This window comes from Erpetoichthys calabaricus, chromosome 3 (genome assembly GCF_900747795.2).
Source record: "Erpetoichthys calabaricus chromosome 3, fErpCal1.3, whole genome shotgun sequence".
Taxonomy (NCBI): domain Eukaryota; kingdom Metazoa; phylum Chordata; class Cladistia; order Polypteriformes; family Polypteridae; genus Erpetoichthys; species Erpetoichthys calabaricus.
This window is the reverse complement of record NC_041396.2, coordinates 61,475,278-61,495,073: the sequence shown is the minus strand read 5'-3', so window position 1 is coordinate 61,495,073 and position 19,796 is coordinate 61,475,278. Positions and strand designations below refer to the sequence as shown.

At 38.4% G+C, this 19,796-nt stretch overlaps 1 protein-coding gene across 1 annotated transcript in view; it reads left to right on the top strand.

Annotated features, from left to right (window-relative positions):
• greb1 (growth regulating estrogen receptor binding 1) overlaps nucleotides 1–19,796 on the top strand; it is a 226,762-nt gene that overhangs the window by 206,397 nt on the left and 569 nt on the right. The window contains exons 28-31 of the mRNA XM_051924903.1: nucleotides 1,412–1,630; nucleotides 3,242–3,377; nucleotides 5,354–5,554; nucleotides 6,550–6,688. Coding sequence (XP_051780863.1) covers nucleotides 1,412–1,630; nucleotides 3,242–3,377; nucleotides 5,354–5,554; nucleotides 6,550–6,688 — 695 coding nt within the window. The remainder of the gene's footprint in view (nucleotides 1–1,411; nucleotides 1,631–3,241; nucleotides 3,378–5,353; nucleotides 5,555–6,549; nucleotides 6,689–19,796) is intronic.

The following is a 19,796-nucleotide window of genomic DNA, read 5'->3' as shown; positions in this document are numbered from 1 at the left end:
CAACGGATCAATGTCTGTGTATTTATCCCATGCGAACCTTGCCGTAGATGCATCGGCTGCGCGAAGGCACTCAACTGGCAGCAGATCCGCTGGCGCGGCATCGGCTGTTGTCTGATCAGCTGATGCCTGCTTCTAACTCTCTTGCTCGATCTCCTGATCACTGGCAATAAAGTCAGATTCTGAAAAATCAAGAGTCCGACTCCGCGATAATGCGCAAAACATCGTTTGCCGAGTGTTTTCTTTTCTGCACTTGCTTCGCTGCCTTTTCACATGTCGGTGCCATCTTGCCTTTGTTTACATTTTGCAACTCACGCACACGCAATGTTTATTTGCCGAGTCAACGAGTCTAGCATTCCTCCAAGCACAGAGGGAATGCCTGTGACGTGACAGTGAGATTTGTCGCCATTAACAGCTGATTGTCGCCCCCTATCCCTGGATGTCGACTTTTGTCGACATTCGCCTTCAACCCATCCTGTCGACAAAAGTCGACATCCGCCCTAAAAGAGTTAAAGATTTTTAAGCACAAAAATAGTTAATTATACCATAGAATGCACAGTGTAATAGTAAATGAAATGTTTACTTACTTCTTCTGTAATGTTTACTTCTTCTGCTTGGGCTCTCTCGCTCTCTCTCTCTCTCGTACTCTTTCTTTCGCGCTCTCTCTCTCGCTCACACACGTTCTCGCACTCTCTTGCTGCACAGAGAATGCACAGGGAGAGACTGAACACGTGCGGAAATCATCGGCGCGAACGAACCAGAAGGGAAACTGGCTTGTTCGTCACCCGAGTGTGTGGTCGTGAACAGATGCAAAAGTTTGCCAGACTTTTTGGTCGTAACCCGATTTGTACGTGGTCTGAGATGTTCGTGACCCGAGGTTCCACTGTACCTGTAACGTGTAGTTTTCACGCTCAGTCCCCAACTTAAAATGCATATTGGTTAATTCAATTATTGTAGCATTAAAAACATATAACACAAATTCTAACAGATATGTGAACTATTTCCTGATGGATAATATGGATTAGTATTACTTTATTTTCATTACAATAAATATACAGATTCTTCTTTGTTCAATGAGTGTGTCTGATAATTGTTCTATATGCCATAAAAAAACCTTACAAACTGAGTTTAAGAATAGAAAGCACTGTTCACTTTAAAAGAATGTTTAATTTTGTGGGCCTTTAGTGTAGTAAATATTAGAGTCATATTATTCTAAAGACAGCAGGGCATACAACAAACAGTCTTCTTGATAACTTCATTAGTGTTGAATCTAAAATTTACATTGAGTTTTCATCTTTGCCATAAATCGAACTACAATACTGTGATTTTTGTACAGGTATTAATTGTGTAGAAATTCAGATGCTGATTTACACGATTTCTTTGGTATCACCTTATTTTTCTTTTTTTCTTTTAGTAAACCAAACTTTTCAGAGAGGAATGTGTCCTTGAAATATGTTCTGCAGCACATTGAGGCAACTTCAGGTATCACTCAGTATGGCCTTTGTGGCTTAAGAAAATGGAACAGCAGGGGGAGCAGCATCCACCTTCAGGAACCATTTTCCCGTTGCCACTTGCATGATTTCATTCTTCTGAATGTAGACCTGACACAGAATGTCCAGTTCAATCAGAACAGGTTTGTATACCTCTGATGTGCCAGTAATTGTGAAAACTTGCTGTGCTGTGTTATTATTTAGGTCGTTAAAATTTCCTGCAGTGAGTTTTTGAGAGCTGTAGATATGTTAACATAATTTTCAGACTTGTTAATATGCTCGTTATGTTAACATATACAGTATAAAGTTAACAGATGTATTTTACTATATACTGAGTTAAATCCTAATTATTCACATTTACAGCATAAGAGTCCTGCATACATTTAAAATAAACACAGAACACAAATTAATGTTTAATGAAAGCAGCATGCATTTTGAACCTTGGCTTCATAGACTCCCTAGAAATGATTATGTGGCAAGCGCTGATGTTAAAACAAAGGTTTAAGGGACAGCAACTTGTTGACAATCGTAATAATGTGCTTGTACCTTCACGAAAATATAAGTATAAATGTTGTTTTTTATTATTCTTTTAATTGTTCAGCAATGGTAATGATCTTATATTTCCATTTTGAGCACCACACCTTAAGGGCTTACAAAAAAGGTTTGTGAAAATGAAGTGTGCAGGCCTAACCAAGTTGCCACACAGTGTGCACATTTCTCCTGGTTCTCTAAAGCATAAAGCAATTGAAAACTGAAGAAACTCTGGTAAGAACTGATTGGGCAGACCCAAAGTCACAACCCAATCAGAAGACACGTTTCTGAGGATCACCAGCTTGTGTGATAGGCACCTCAGAGCACAACAGCTTCAAGCACAGCTTAACAGTGGTTCAGAAAAAGCAAGTCTGTTTCTACTGTGAAGAGGAAACTTTGTGCTGCATGTTTGACAGGGCAAGTGGCAGTAAGAGAGCCATTCCTTACAGGACAAAATAGGACATTGAAAGTGTTTTATTTCTATTCATCACTATTTATTTTTAATGTAATATTACTATATAAATGTTGTATGAAAACCTACATTTTGTTTAAAATACCTATCAGTAGCTTATTTTTAAAAAAATACATTTCTGAAATTTTTACATAGACCTGTTTAATTGGTGAAAGGTTCCATTTAATGCACTTCATGTGTTTAATTTAAAATTTTTTTTTTTTACAATCCAACTAATCGATTAATTAATAAAATAATTGCCAGATTAATTGATTATCAAAATAATCATTTTGATTATTAGGTCTTCTGCATCAAAATAATCATTAGTTATAGCCCTACATTCCATATCACAATATTCCAAGTCACAATAACAACTTTTGGTCAGCCTCAGATTTGAAGGGATTGCATATCTTTTTCACTGTTTTTATCCTTGTATATTTTTTGGCACTATCACAATCTGATTTTTGGAGTTTCCAGAGTGCATTTTTGAACTTTCTGATATTCTGTTGTATATTATCCTCATGGCCAGTCACGTGACATGGAGGGCATATGACATATTGGTTCATGTTGTCATTTCTATACATTACATCCTGGCTTCAGGCATTCTTATTTAAAAGTACAAGTCAAGGATTAATGTTTAAAGGTTCTGAATTAATGTTTAAAGGTTCTGAATTAAAATTTTACCTTTCATATTTGATTTATAATTGATAACAAAACAAGAAAGGGTTTTTGTCATAGAGTTAATTTTTTAAACGTTTTAAATCTTTTTCAGGTTCACTTGTGATGAAGTGGATTTCAATCTCAGAGTGCATAGCGCGGGACTTGTAATATGCCGTTTTAACTACTTTAGTGTTATGAAGAAGCAAATTCCCATCGGAGGACGTAGAAATGTTATTATAAAATCAAAGGTGATTAAAATGAGCTTTTAATCTAATCTAATGTTATACATGATAGCCATTCAATGTGTAATTACTCTGTGATTGATACTCAAATGTTGTAAAATGCTTAAAAAAGATTGCTGGGAGCAAGGGCACCACCAGAATGGTCCAAAACAGGTAATGTCCGGTTTCATGGCTGCCTATTCGATACCACACTCCTGTGATATCACCACTGCAGTCTTGCATGCACTGTGCCTCATTGTCTCCATCATGCACACACCAATTACTGATACTTTGATGTGATAATTACTCTAACATAGCCCACTTAGGAATGCAGTCTTTTGCAAGCTTTTCTTGCCTTTTTGAACAGCTGAACACCATCTTAATGACCTTATCTTTCATACTATTTTTCACCTGAAGGAGCTAGCCTTATTTAGCGAGGGACTTACTTTTGGTCTTTGTGGGGTCAGCTGTGTGAAAAAAGCTGTTGCAGAAGACCTTAAAACAAAGACATATTGGAATTATCAGGAGGACATCACACACTGTATGTGTAATTTGTGCACAGAAGGACATCAGGTAAAGGAAGAGAAAGAGTTTTGTCCTGCAAGGTGTCATGCATCTTTATTTTGGCACTCAAAGAAACTGTTTTTTGACATTGTCTGGTTCTTTTATCATTTTATCATTATAACAGTGATGTCACCATTGCCCAATCTTAAATATGTGTTTGCCACAATTATTGTAATTCTATGGTGTTTATTTGATGGTAGCATTCATGTTGCTCATAGCAATGGCATCCTTTGCTAGCCATGTCATCACTGAGCATCATGTCACTTTGTCAACCATTCAAAACAGTAGTGTGCCCTATTGTGTTATCCAAGCTTTGGGTATATTATACCAAAAAAAGTGTACAGTGTAAGGTCCATTTACTTGTTTATTTAACTGTTGTGTTTGTGTTTTGGGCTTTGACAATTGGTTTGTATTTATTATTATGGGTTCCTGACTTCAAACATATTTACCAGCTCCTCTGATTGCCCTTTTTTTGTCTAGTGTTAATAATACATGGAAACATGCAATGCTCCCACTGGACAGTAGAGAATGGGGGAACCAGCAGTAAACAGTAACCTGGCCACTAGGGGGCACAAAGACCCAGAAGGGAGTGTATGCACCCTTGGTTTCCCTCACATGTAGCAGATAGAAGATTGTTTGGGAGTCCTGGTCTTTTATATACCTGGCAAAATATATGAAGGTGCAAGGATATCAACATTTGCTAGAGGGAGTACTAGACTGGTGTCCCCGAAGCAAATTTTGGGCTTTCATGGACCTCAGCATTGATTGCAAGGCCTGGACAAAAGAGGAATTTTGAGAAAGTTGAAAGCTATATTATGAATAGAGGTTTACGTCATAGTTAAATGAAGGGTGTGATGAACACTCACCTGGCAAAGGAAGAGAGGCCAGGGTCTAGAGAAAGTAAGAGATGAAAAAAAGAGAGACATGAAGTGAGATGAGTGCTTTAGTGAAGTACTGTGCTTGGGAAGTGGGCTATAAGATCAAGACCTATATAGTGAGACAGTGTTTTGTTTTAATTTAGTTTTTATTTTCATACTTCGTTTGCTCTATGTAGCTTATTTAATGTTTAATAAAATGCTTTTTTTTTTTACTTACGTTTGCTTCCTTTGTGATGTTCTGGGTGTGGCAACTAAGATGAGATTCCATTGTAATAATAACACATGAAAAACTGATTTAAAATAGAATGTAACTGTTTTATTACAGTCTGTTTGCTCAAAGTACCCATACAGTAGGGTCTAAATGGTTGTTTCCAATCTAAACAAAATACAGTAGATAACACTCTGTAATTTATAATTGGATAGGTCAAATTATTGCAATACTTACTATGTAATTTCTTCAAATCTCATGACTCCATTTTTAAAAAACTAAAACAGATTAACAAAAATGAGTGTGTAATTATCAATGTTAATTTAAGATAGAGTGTGTAAAATGTTTTGCAGGTTTCTGATGTGCCTACTACCATTCCACCATCCCAGTACATTTGTGCTCCTGACAGCAAGCACACTTTTTTGGCAGCTCATGCTCAACTCCTTCTGGAGAAATACCTACAGTACACTAGCCAAAGACTCTTTCCTTTGTCCTTGAAGAATTATAACCACCCAGTACTTTCTGTGGACTGCTATCTGAACTTGGGATCTGAGGTACTGCCAAAACACACCAATGAAAACAAAAGGGGAAAAAATACAGTTGAATTAGGAAAAGGGATTTTTGAGATAAAAAATTAAACACAATAATTTGCTATAGCACTGAATTCCTAGACAAACATCTGTATATTTTATTTGTATGTTTTGTTAGGTCATATGTTGCATTCTGTAATTGCTTTTAAAATACAAGGAAATACATTCAGATGAAAGACATACTTTTAATTATGCCTTGCTATGTTGCTGAACATCTAAGCAAAAGTTGCATCTTGCACATATACTTTATTTTACCAAACATTGGTAACCCCAAATCATAACTGGATCGCACCTCTAACATTTATTTTAGGATTGTATCTAATGGCTTTAAGACCTGCAACATTATTAAAAGATTCTCAGATTACTGAAAATCAAACAGGAAAACTACACATGGGCTTCTAGAAAACTGGACAATTGAAGCAGTTTTATTTAAAGCATTTAATGGTGTTTCCAATTTTGATGCCAAAGGACATTATTGAGTAACATTCCAGAAGTGTTTAAAATTATGAACTAGGCTGGATGACAGCAGTCAGTTTAAAATTAAGTGTTCATTTAGAATTAAGGGTCGCAGTAGTAGTTTGTTAAGAGTCATTTTGGTTCAAACATTAGGGAGTCTTGCTTCACACAGGGAAAAATTTAAAAATTGTTGTAGTCAGTAAGAGTAGTTTACACGTCTTCAAGACACAATATTTTCCAAATTAGATAAACAAGAACTGGAGAGATATGTTGGACTAGTGTATATTCTTATAGAATTTGAATACATAAACAATATAAACCCTAGAGCTGGTACACATCAACACGATTCAAGAGTATTCCTGTCAAGAATTTTTGTGATGCATGTTATCTTAAAAATTATTGAATTATATAAAGTAAAATATTTTGCATGCATCTTATGGTAGAGTGAGATATACAGTATTTTTATTATTTATCTGTATTTTTAAACTTTCTATCTTTATCAGATTGCTGTGTGTTATGTGAGTTCACGACCTCACTCTGTCAACATTAACTGCACCCATCTGGAGTTTAGTGGCCTGCTCTTATACATTTGTGACTCTTTTGTCACTTCCAGCTTCCTCAAAAAGTTCAATTTCTTGAAAGGTTGGTGTTTGATTTAATATGTTTATTAGCTCATATAAATCTATATATATAAAAATGGAATGGGTGGGTCGTCGGGTGGGCCTTTTTTTCATTCCGTCGTTTTTTCGACGCTTTGAAAATGTAGAATGATTATTTGATTTTTTTGTTTTTATTTGATCGTGTCTATGTAGCCGCCGTCGTAATAAAGTATCGCTAAAATCGTCATTTATCGTAATTTATTTTTGACGTATAACGTCGCCGTCGTCGAGGTCAGTGATACCAGTGCAAAAAATCTGCTTACGGTTGAAAGACACGCCCTACTCACTGGACAGTTAAAAACACCAATCAAACTAACGATGACATCAAGTATTACCCAATCAAAAGTAGGAAAGGAGGCATCTTCATAAAATGCGTGTGGGATGATTTGCATGAGACGCTGCTTTAAAAAAAAAATTATAAAAAAAATCCCGTCCAGTATTGATTCAAAACGGGACGCGCAATTTCATTCTCAAACGCGGCACGATTCCGTATTTTAAAGGACGGGTGGCAACCCTACAGTGCCAGGTAACCACCCATACAATCACATTGTGATTCAGACTAGGAATGCAATGAATGTAATTACCCCGATCTACATACAAGGCGAAAGTCTTGCAACATTCAAAGATGATGGTTTGGGATAAGTACACCATACAACATAAAAGAGCTTATGAAGCCTTGAACCGAAAAAAGCAACATCTCAGAGATCGTAAAAAAAAAATAGGAGCTAATGTCGTTTTACTCGCTGTAGATTTTAGTCAAACATTACCAGTTATTTCACGAGGGAGACCAGCACATCAACTCAACGCGTGTTTAAAATCCATGCTTCTCCCACGCTCGGTTATATGTCGCGTGTTCTCGGGTAGGTGCACCAAAAAATGTATACATTTAAGCATGTAATGGGCAAACAAAAAATGAGGTATACCCGAAGGCACAGCAGTAGTACTTAATGTAACTTTACTTCTTAAATGTTAATGTTTTACTGTTTAATAATTTATACGCTTCTTATATGTTGTTCAAATTCTTTTATCAAAATACCACTGACAGCGCAATGCACGATAACATCGAGTGAATACACCATACGCATCCGCCCACGGCTGCCCTGCTGTGCGCAGATAGGACTTGATTGTACAATAAAATAAAATAAACATAAAAAGACTAAAACAATCATCACCCATAAAGCGGATAGTAGACGTGACGTACTATATGTGTACCACATTTCAAGTGTATAGGTGCAACGGTTTGCGAGCTACAGGTCATTTAAAATCCTGGACAGACACACAAATTGCCACGGTAGCAAATTACAGAAGAAGATTTTACTGTTTAATAATTTATATTTATATGAAATGTGCTTCTTATATATTACTTCATATTCTCATATGATAATGATGTTAATGTTTATATTGATTTCTGTGTTATTAAAACTGCATGTATGTGTGTATATGTATATATATATATATATATATATATATATATATATATATATATACATATACACTAGCACAATATGTTTCCTTTTTTTTTCATAACCTCTTTAACACACTACTTCTCCGCTGCGAAGCGCGGGTATTTTGCTATATATATATACGAGCTGTATATACCCGGCGTTGCCCGGGGCAGAAGTAACCTAATCGGTCAAACACTTACATATGTACCAAAGTAAACCTAATCGGTCAAACAGTTACATATATAAAAAAAGCGAACCTAATCGGATGAACAGCTTCATATATACAGAAGCGAACCTAATCGGACAAACAGCTAATCTATATACATAAGCAAACCTAATTGGTCAAACAGTTACATAAATACAAAAGCAAACCTAATCGATGAAACAGCTTCATATATACAGAAGCGAACCTAATTGGTCAAACAGTTATGCATGTGCAGAATAATTTTACAAAGATTATGCGTGTTAACAATCATTAAAAAGAAAAGATTGAGGAACTCTTCTTCTATATGTGATGAAGCTGGATGAAGCTGACTTCACGAAGACGTAGGTGGCATAGATTGGTTTTTCTAAAACAGAAGAAAAAAATGAGTATCTATTATTATTTTAAATTAGAATGAAAATGAGAACCTTGATTAGAGATAGATTATCCGTATTAAAATATGTGCATGAATAAACTTTTGCTAACTCTCTAGCAAAAGTTTATTCATACAAATTGGCATGGGATGGCTTTGTGAAAAAGTAAAAATTAGATAAAAATAAATTGAGAATGCATACTTCGATTTGACTGAGATTATCTGTAATGATGAAAAAAAAGTTTAGTATGTTTTTTTTTCCATACGGGAAGGATGTAAAACCTTACATAGGCACCCTTCAGCCCGTACTGAAGGGTACTGTCAGATTCTTACTGACTAAAAAACACCCTTTTTATTCCACAGCTACCCCAAAAACCACTATTAGGCATTACTTTGGGGTGGCAGTAGTTTAGTTATGAAACAGCTGGGTCCTGAAAAAAATCTGTCTTATTAGTGGCTTCATCACATATAGAAGAACAGTTCCTCAATCTTTTCTTTTTAATGATTGTTAACACGCATAATGTTTGTAAAATCATTCTGCACATTCATAACTGTTTGACCAATTAGGTTCGCTTCTGTATATATGAAGCTGTTTGACCGATTAGGTTTACTTTGGTATATATGTAAGTGTTTGACCGATTAGGTTACTTCTGCCCCGGGCAACGCCGGGTATATACAGCTCGTGTAATATAAACCGGAAAATTGTTTGCCTAGTAGTTTATGTACAGATGACACGATAAAAAGGCACCAAAATGAAATGCACCATGTCCATATATATTTGCACTGCAATACAGTTAATACAATGTATGTCATTTAATTGTATAGTACTATACATACAGTATAATTAATTGTTCTATAGTACATACTGTAAAGTATATCATATCAACAAAGTCTTCAATTGATTTTCACTACGGCACACAATTTTGGTGTCACTTTAAAATGCAATACAAAAGCATACTGCATTCGAATTTATGTCCACAGAACGTGTGTTATAACTAAAAGCAAAGTAAACATACTGCATTTCACTTAGTAACTTCTCCAAGTGAACTGAATTTCGATTTAAGTCCCTGCATTAATCATGATAGAACAGAATATAATCAAATGATCAATCAGCATGAAAAGGTTGGGAAAGGAACCTCTATGGAAATTAATTAAAATGCAATTTGTATTGCATTTAAAACTAACATGAAAATTGTATACCGTAGAACATTTGGCTGATGTCTTTAACTATGCCATAATAAAAAAAGGTGCCAAAATTAAATGCACCATGTGCATTGCATTGCAATGTAGATAACACATTGCACTGTAATTTTGCCACATCTAATCTCATATCTATATAATCTATTTGTCCACATATAGGTGTCAGTGTGGTGTAAAGTAGTTCACACTGCTGCCTCATAGCTTAAAAAGACTGTGTATAGAACTTGGCCTAATTGTTGTGTGTGCTGAATTTGTATGTTCTCCTTCTGTTTGGGTGATTTTTTCCCCCAGCTACTCTGTTTAATATCACAAATTTCAAAGACATACAGGATAAGTAGGCTAGTGACTCAAACTATGTACTGCATGAGCAAGTTTGGGTTTGTAGATGATTTGTTGGATCCTTCAGATAAAATATAAAATGGAGATCTTGACTCTCTGTGGTCATAAAAGATCTCTGGGCATCTTTTAATAAAGTAGGATATCCCATAATGCCTGGCTAAATTATCCATCATAGCTTTGTCCATTCTGGTCCCTTAATTATCCCCCATCCTTTATATGCTAACTATCTCTCTCAACCCTTCATCACCTAATAGTTAATATGTGGTGAGTGTACTGGTGCAAAAAAGTCTGCCATTCTATCATCCAGGTAGATGCTGCACAATGGTGGTGGTTGAAGTGGCTTCCCATTGTATATATAAACTGCTTTGAGTGTCAAGAAAAGTGTTATATAAATCCATCAGTCTATCGAAAACAGCATGGCATGTCACCCAAAGTAACTACATTGGGCTACTAGTTTTGAATCCAGCTTTGTGCAACCCTTAATTCGATAACTGGGAACAGGTAATGGATGGACAAGTAAAACATTGTCTCTCACAATAAATCATTCTCACATAGCCAGAGGAACAATTATGAAACTCAAGCACCCTACCCATGAATAAAGAAAAGCATGTAATTTTAATTTCATAGACCTGGTTAAAGATCATAGCTATTGTGGGCAACACTGCACACTTTTAAAGTAGAATGCATATGAACTTCAAGCTGATTTCTTTTTTAATATGTTCATATTCTTTTTGTCTTAGAAAAAAAAAACACAGTTAAAAAAAGAGCAAGCACAAACACCAAAGTTTATATGCCCTTTCTATTTTATTTTATTTAATATTTACTATGTGACTGTTTTGAACTATTTTTTCATCACAGAAAGGTCTGGAGAAAAGCCTTGCCACATTCATTCCTCCAGACGTTTTTAGAAGTGGCATCAAAGGCTCAGATTTGAGAGTGATTACTCATATACTGTAAAATTCCGTAATGCTTGTATGGTTTATAAAGACTATGTTTATACTTTATTTAATAGAGAAGAGTTTTAATTTATTGTGGATAATTGAAATTCAGCATTACAGATAAATTCTATTTAGGTAGACTTATACATATAATCTATATATATATAAAATCCCTATGTGCTTCCAGGTGTCCGTGTGTGAGTGTCTTCTGATGAAGTGCGCATGCGCGGGGCACGGTGCGATGCGCGATATTACTGTCAGAGAAAGTTAGAGCCGTTTTAAGGAAATACAAACCAGTATTACTGCGAGAGGAAATTAAAGGTACACAATACAGTGACGCATATTACAGCCACATACAAGCCAGTATTACTGTCAGAGGAGATTAAAGGAATATTACCGACGTGCACGCCTGTATTACCACCAGCGAAAATTAAAGGTATATTACGGACGTACAAGCCAGCAGATGTACAAGACGGTATCCTTCAATAAGGGCGCGCACAAAAAGGCGAGCCTCAAAAGGGCGACCTCAATTGGTATAATAAATAAAGGCGCGCGTAAATAAAGATCTGCACCTTTGTTGCTCTTCACATATTCCAGAGCCATTTGAACTAAATTATCTACGAACGCCTTTATTCGCCGCGCTCAATTGAGGTCGCCCTTTTGAAGCTCGCCTTTTTTTGCACGCCCTTATTGAATAGAGCCGTACAAAACAGTATTACTGTCACAGAAAATTAAAGACACACAATACACGGCGGCAGCCCACGAAGAACGGTCAGCTCAGCAAGTAAACATCAACAAAAGAAAGGCTGAAAGAAAGAAAAATACGACCAACAAAAAGAATGAGGTCAAAGTCCCTTGCCATTTAATATAGACTGTTCCTACTAATGTTTATGCACTACTGTTCTAGCGCCCGTTATTGTAACGGGCTAAATGACTAGTTCTAAATAATTGTGCTGCCTGGTTTTGCAAGTAGTTTAGAATATTCCAGATTTTCTAAAATAAAGTTGGTAGTTTTCTAGTTCGCAGAGCTACCAATTACCAGTTTTTCAAGGAAAATCTTGTTTGTAGATATTAACTAGTGACATTGTTTTGTCATTGGTATACATACAATTGTTGAATGATATTACTTTACTTGAATTAAATTAGGTAGGGTTTATTTAAACACTTTCAAAAACTAGTTACATCTATATATATAATTCACTAAGCCGCCAGCGAGTAAGACACCCATGGAGCACGCAGGACGGAGCCACGCCCACCAACTCTAAGACCATTGGATACAACAACTCGCAGAGCTACGCCCACCAACTCAGACGTGACAACGCACAAAACACGCCGTCATTCATGTTCGTCTGTGCTACAGTCCACACGCACCTCTGAGCCACGTTGACTTTTCGGTTACGACGCACGACCATGTCCACCATCGCAAACTGTTTTACACGCTACTTACAGCGATTCGCATCCGCGACAAACATGCATCTTCTTAGATGGTCCAGCAGGAACACGGAAAACGTTTCCCTGCCCACCAACACTCTTTATTCCCCGGCCCGCGTCCACCCTTGTTCTCCAGGCATTCACACTGCCTGCTCATGTGCCCAGACGCAACAACTCATCAACCACCCCGTAAGTCGCTTTTCGTCTGTGCTACAGTCCACATGCACCTCTAAACCACGTTGACTTTTCATTATTCTTTTCGGTTACGACACACGACCACGTCTACCATCGAAAACTAAGGGAAATGAACAACGAAGCCCCGCCCACAAACTCTAACCCTCCTCCCACATGATAGGGAACGGACCTCAGAGCACCGCCCGCCAACTCAAAACGTCCTCCCACGTCCACCCTCGCTCTCGAGGCACGGCTTACTCATGTGCCCGCCCCCAACAGCTCACCAAACACATACTCACTCGCTTTGGTCTGTGCTACCAGTCCACATCCAGCTGTGAGCCACGTTGACTGTTCATTTGCCCTCCATGGCTACCGCTTCAAATGTATTTCATGGAAACAACACTTCTTTCAATTTTATACAAATTCCTGCATCAGGTAACTGTCTATTTCTATCAGTCGGGTTTTTCTGGAAAAATGTCATTGACGAAACTGTTGCTCTCAAACTTCGCAACATGGCTGTTGGCTTTGTTTGCCAACATTGGGATAACTTCGGCGACATGGTGTCCGTTGTTGTTAATCACAGAAGCATTGTTATACAGTCTGCTCAACAATACGCTGACTACATGAATGCGTCCGGAGTCTATGGTAGCGAGGCAGAAATTGTGGCAATGTCCCCAAATGCTTCCAGCTACTATCACCATTTACTTCCGAGAACGTCTTCATGCCTCTCCTCGAGTTTACAATCTGGCCCAACGTCTCTCCATATCCCTGCTCTTTAGCGGTCCTTTGGATCATGGGCATTACGAGGTTCTCATGCCTCTCAAATACACACGTGATAACCTTCTGGTGACATCTTTTGACGCTGTCGGTATGTGCACACAGGGTGCACACCCACGTGCTCGCAACACTAATGTGACGTCACCTGCCCACTCTCCTCTTCCTGAAAAACATTTAAACACACACTCCCCTGAACAAACGCATTCCATACAGGACTTTCAATGCACCTTTTGTTCCAAAAGCTTCTGAGTGCAGAGATATCTGAACGCACATTTAAAAAAACACAACACTAAATGAATGATGCAATGTGAACATTGCCAGCAATGCTTCAAAACAACTCGCGCTCTCAAGAAACACTTACAAACTCATTCCACTCTCACCTTCAATTGCATATTTTGTAACGAGGACTTCACAGGTAAGATGGATCTCCACAACCATATGCAGATCCATTCAACACAAACATTTGTATGCAAAATCTGCAACAAACACTTTCACGCACGCAGATATCTTACTAACCATCTCAAAACACATTCCCTGATGAATTCTTTTCAGTGTCAACACTGCTCCAAAACCTTCACGCGCCAGAAATATCTCAAAGCACATTTAAACACACAACTCTACTGAACAAACCCATTCCAAACAGATCTTTCAATGCACCATTTGTTCAAAAACGTTCCGAATGCAGAGATATCTCAACACGCATTTAAAAACACACTCCACTGAACGAATTATGCAATGTGAACATTGCCAGCAATGCTTCGAAACAACTCATTCCAATTCCTTTCAGTGTCAACACAGCACTAAATCGTTCATGCACAAACATCGCATTCAGTTTTCTGCAGCTTTTCAAGAAGATACCGCCATTTACTTCCAAGAACATAACATTGGCCTACCTACCGCACTATGTGCTTCTTGCAATGCTCTTCATTGGCCAGCAGAGGTCAACACATCCGGACATTACACTAAGTGTTGTCATGCCGACAAGGTGTCTTTGCCACCGCTATCCAAACCTTCTCTTTTTTGAATGGCAAGAACCCACTGTCCCGAAATTACTGTGATCCTATCAGGGAATACAACTCTGCTTTAGCTTTCGCGTCAATGGGCGCACACATCGCTCAACCATCTGGACAAGGACCGTATGCAATTCCCACGGTCAAATTTATCACCAGGTCTCTCCTTTATATACCAATCCTGACACGTCACCACAATACGGTCAGCTATATATCTTTGATTCTGCTGAGGCTACCAGTCAACGTTTGCAAAAGGAATGTAATAGCGCTTGCAGTGACATTTTGTTGCTGCAACTAGACAACATGATACGATAGGTTAATCCCTTCGCAAAGTCTTACATGCAAATGCATGACATTATCACTCATAGTAACCCTGTTACTGCTGTACGAATGGTGTTCATGGAAATCCAAGTCTGGATATGAGAAGGTATAACTCCCCGTCCTGTCAAACTGATGTTGCTACTATCTTTGTAGGTGAAGACGGGGAACCTCCTGCACAACGCAACATTTGCATATATCCAAGGGGAGATGCTTGCAAGCGTATCTCTGTTCTCAATATGAACTGTGACCCCATGGTTTATCCACTGCTGTTCCCTTATGGAGATCCAGGCTGGCACATACAATTGACCCATGTTGAGGAAAAGCGAACCACGAAAAGAACGCGAGTCACACAGCTCCAATTTTATGCTTTCAGGCTTGCCATGAGATCTTCATTTAGCGTCTTGCATTCCAGTGGCAAACTCTTCCAGCAATACATTGTCGACGCATATGTCAGAACAGAAGGCACGCGTTTACATTACCTATGGTCCCATCAACAAGATTTGCGTGTAGAGCAATACAGGGGACTTACGGATGCTGTCACTACGAAAGCACATCACCATGACCTCCGCCCTGGACAATTGATCATTCTTCCCTCTACCTTTCAAGGCAGTCCAAGGTACATGCAACAGAACTACCAAGACGCGATGGCAATTGTCCGCAAATGTGGAAAGCCTGACTTATTCTTAACCTTCACCTGTAATCCTGCTTGGCCGGAAATCTGCAACGCCATTTCCCATCATGAGCAAATAGAACACAGACCTGACATCGTTGCTCGCGTCTTTCATATCAAACTGCGACATTTTCTAACAGATATTCTGGTAAAAAATATTTTCGGCAATGTTCTCGCTTACATCTTCGTCATTGAATTCCAAAAACGAGGATTGCCTCATTGCCATATGTTACTTACACTTGACTCACAATCCAAAATAAGGACCAAGGATGATATAGACAAATATGTCTGCGCTGAGCTTCCAAATCCTGAAATACACCCTCGACTTTTCCAAATTGTCATTAAATGCATGGTGCATGGTCCGTGTGGCACGCTTTTGCATGAAAGACGGCACGTCTTTCCCGAAAGACTTCAACGCGGAGACTCAAGAAAACACACAAGGACACGACGCATCCATTGTACTTCACAGGGAGCCAGCCGATGATATTTTTCAACATGACGAAATAACAGACTTTCCTTGACGGTAGGTATGTTAGGGCTCCTGAGGTTATGTGGCGTTTGAACGAGTACAGCCTTTCAGAAACATCTCACGTGATTACACGATTACCAGTTCATTTGCCAGAACAACAAATCATCTTCTTTCATGAGGGTCACGAGGAACAAGCGCTACAAAGACAAGCCCACAAAAACACTATGCTGTTAGTATGGTTTGAACTCAACAAAACAGATCCTGAAGCTGTAGAGTTACATTACACTGATGTTCCCCAACATTACACATTTCAAAAATCCTCTGGAAAATGGAAAAAGAGAATCAGAGGAGGCACAAAAGTGATCAGTAGAATGCCTGTTGTTGCCATTAACGACACCGAACGTTATTACCTCAGACTTCTCCTTACCCGTTCCGTGGGCGTCACAAGTTTTCACCATCTACGAACAGTCAACGGTGTTGAATGTGACACTTTCAAAGAAGCTTGCCAACAATTAGGTCTTCGTAAAGACGACAAGATATGGCATGATACTCTTTCAGAGGCATCCCAGATACGAATGCCACGATTCTTACGAGAAATGTTCGTTTTCATCTGTGTCTTCGGCGAACCACAAAACATTCCACACCTTTGGGACACGCATATACTCTCCCTTTCTGAGGACTTTCTCACAAAATATTCCACAACCACCGCTTACATGTATGCTCTGGCTGACATTAATGACATGCTGCAACCACATGGACTCAACCTGCACAAATTACACCTACCCCCCACTGACATTCCTCCACTGTGTCATTCATCTCCCACCTTCGACGCTCAGGCTAAACACTCACACGCTATAGAACACTACGACAAACTCAACACAGAACAGAACCACGCTGTTGATACTGTTTTACACGCTGCACATTGCAATTCCCATCCCCGATGCTTCTTCTTAGATGGTCCTGCAGGAACAGGGAAAATCTTTGTGTACAAAACCCTGATTCATACCATCAGAGCTAGGGGAGACATACCTACAACCGTAGCATCTACAGGAATAACTGCAACATTATTACCGGGTGGACGAACTGCCCATTCCGTTTTTAAAATACCGTTGAAGCTGAATACTACTTCCACATGTAACATCAAACCTACCTCGCCACATGCTCAACATCTTCTACAATCCAAAGTTATTATATGGGACGAGGCACCAATGACACACGCATACGCATTCCAGGCAGTTGACAGGTTATTACGTGACCTCACGGGTGACATGCAGCCATTTGGAGGCAAAACAATACTATTGGGTGGAGATTTCCGACAAATACTCCCCCCGTCATTATGCGTGGCTCCCGTGCGCTTACTGTCACCAGTTGCATTAACAAGCACCCTTTGTGGCGTCACATGCATGTTCTTACACTGACAACAAATATGAGAGCTCTTCCTGAAGAACAACATTTCGCACAATGACTCCTCGATGTTGGAGACGGGAAAAACAGAACACTATGAACCGATGTATGGCGACATCGACTTCTCAGCTGTCACTCTGGAACAACTCAGCACGCGAGCTATATTAAGCGTCACCAACGAAGACTCGCTACACCTTAATGAACAAGTGCTGAAACTTATCCCTACCGATGAGGTGACTTTCACGAGCGTGAACTCCATCGTCACAGACGATCCTGCAGATCAACTTTCATTCCCCGAAGAATTTCTTAATAGTCTTACTCCCACTTGCATGCCTCCGCATAAATTCAAAATTAAAATTGGATCCATCATCATGCTTCTCAGAAACCTCCTGCCTGCAAAAGGTCTTTGTAATGGCACTAGACTGTCTGTTACCAGCATTCACCGCAATGTACTGGAGTGTAAAACTATCACAGCTGCTACCTCACAAACTGTCCTTATTCCCTGGATATGCCTGACCCTGTCAGATTCAAATTTGCCTTTTACTTTTACACGAAGACAACTTCCTGTTAGATTGGCCTTTGCGATGACAATTAGTAAGGCACAGGGCCAATCATTCGAAAAGATATGCCTGTATCTGCCAAAACCAGTCTTCAGTCACGGACAATTGTATGTTGCTCTCTCCAGAGTTCCATCTTTTCATTCGCTTACTGCTGTATCCTCAAACCTACCCCTTTTAGACAACTGTGTCTTTTCGGGAGTGTTTAGCCATCAATAAATAATTATGTGTGAGATTGAGCATTAACAGGTCTGTGATGCCCTTGGATGTCCCGTACTGAACGCGCGATACACTGAATGGATCAACGTGTGTATACTCGGTGCCGAGAGACGTGGGTAAGCCGTTGAACCCCATTCGTGCTGGAGACCAGGGCTTGCAATTGTTCCCCATGAACAAGGAATACCCAGTAAGTGCGGGTCATACGCTCGCATTGATTACGTCCTTGCCCTTTGTAACCCAACCCCTCCCCATAAACCATGGTCGGGTGACTTGGTGGATTATATATAGAAAAGCACCCGGAACCGCAAAGAACAATGAAAAGACAACGTGGCTCAGAGGTGCACAGACGAAAGTGACTCAGGTTAGGAGTTGGGGACGGGCACATGAGCAGGCAGTGCGTACTGAACGAAGATTGTATGTTGGTTCATAGCGTGCATTGTTGCAATGTTACTTTTCTTGGTGGTTTATTAAATTACGGATTTTGCAAATGTTCATTTTTTTCCCTGTGCTTAAAAATCATTAAAGAAGCGGCGTGATTATGCGGCGTAGCATTTGGCTAGTATTTTTATATTGTATCAATCATTTTTGTACAAACTAATAAACACAGGAAAATGAATACTAAAAAAAGAAATGGCACGTCCAATATTATGATGATTAGATGGTGCCATTTAATCAATTATAAGCTTAATTGTTTATTTATAGTCCCTATCCAAACTGAAACCTACACACAATCACATTCTTAAGTTTTTAATGCTGTTTTATTTCTTTGTCTACAAATGGAAAAAGACTTGACTGCTATCAAAATGTGTCCCAAAACCTTTTTCTAACATAACCAATTTCTGAAAGATCTTTTTGAAATACAAACTTTAAACTTCTAAGCAATTTGATATAACAAACACAAGAAGATAACATAAAAGGTACTGCCTTTTATTTGTAGCATATATGACAAAAAATTAATTTCTTTCATTTTTGAAAATAGTTGATAATTATAAGTCAACCATATGATCTGCAGACTATTGTGTCTAAGGTGTTTAATGCATACTAAAGTCTATAGGTTTTGTTTTTCACTTCAGCATATTGCATACAATAAATCACATGACCAAATCTATACAGCATACCAAAGAAACAAGTATATCAACACATTTTGGAAATAATGTCTTTATTGGTGGAAAAATAATTTGCAAAAGAAATTCTGTATTTGCAGATTGATTAGAAATTGTTGCTAATTTTTTAATTTAAAGTTTCATTGTTTTTGTTAGTGACTATAGCTAATATGTAAGTGAGCCTCCAATGATATTATGCAAACACCACATTGAGTACTTTTATATTTTACAGTAAAGGAGTTTCTTGGTATGCAATGTCAATCCAGATTGTTCATGTCAGTATTTCATCTATATTTTTATCAGCATAATAAATTAAAGTACATTCAAAATCAGAATTAAGTTGGAAAAAATATATTTGAAGTTTTCCTTTTGTATAGTAACTATTCTTTGGTCAATTGTTGAGAATAGTGTAAATTATTGTGTTTGACACACAAAGTAACACTGACTGGTAGATTTAAT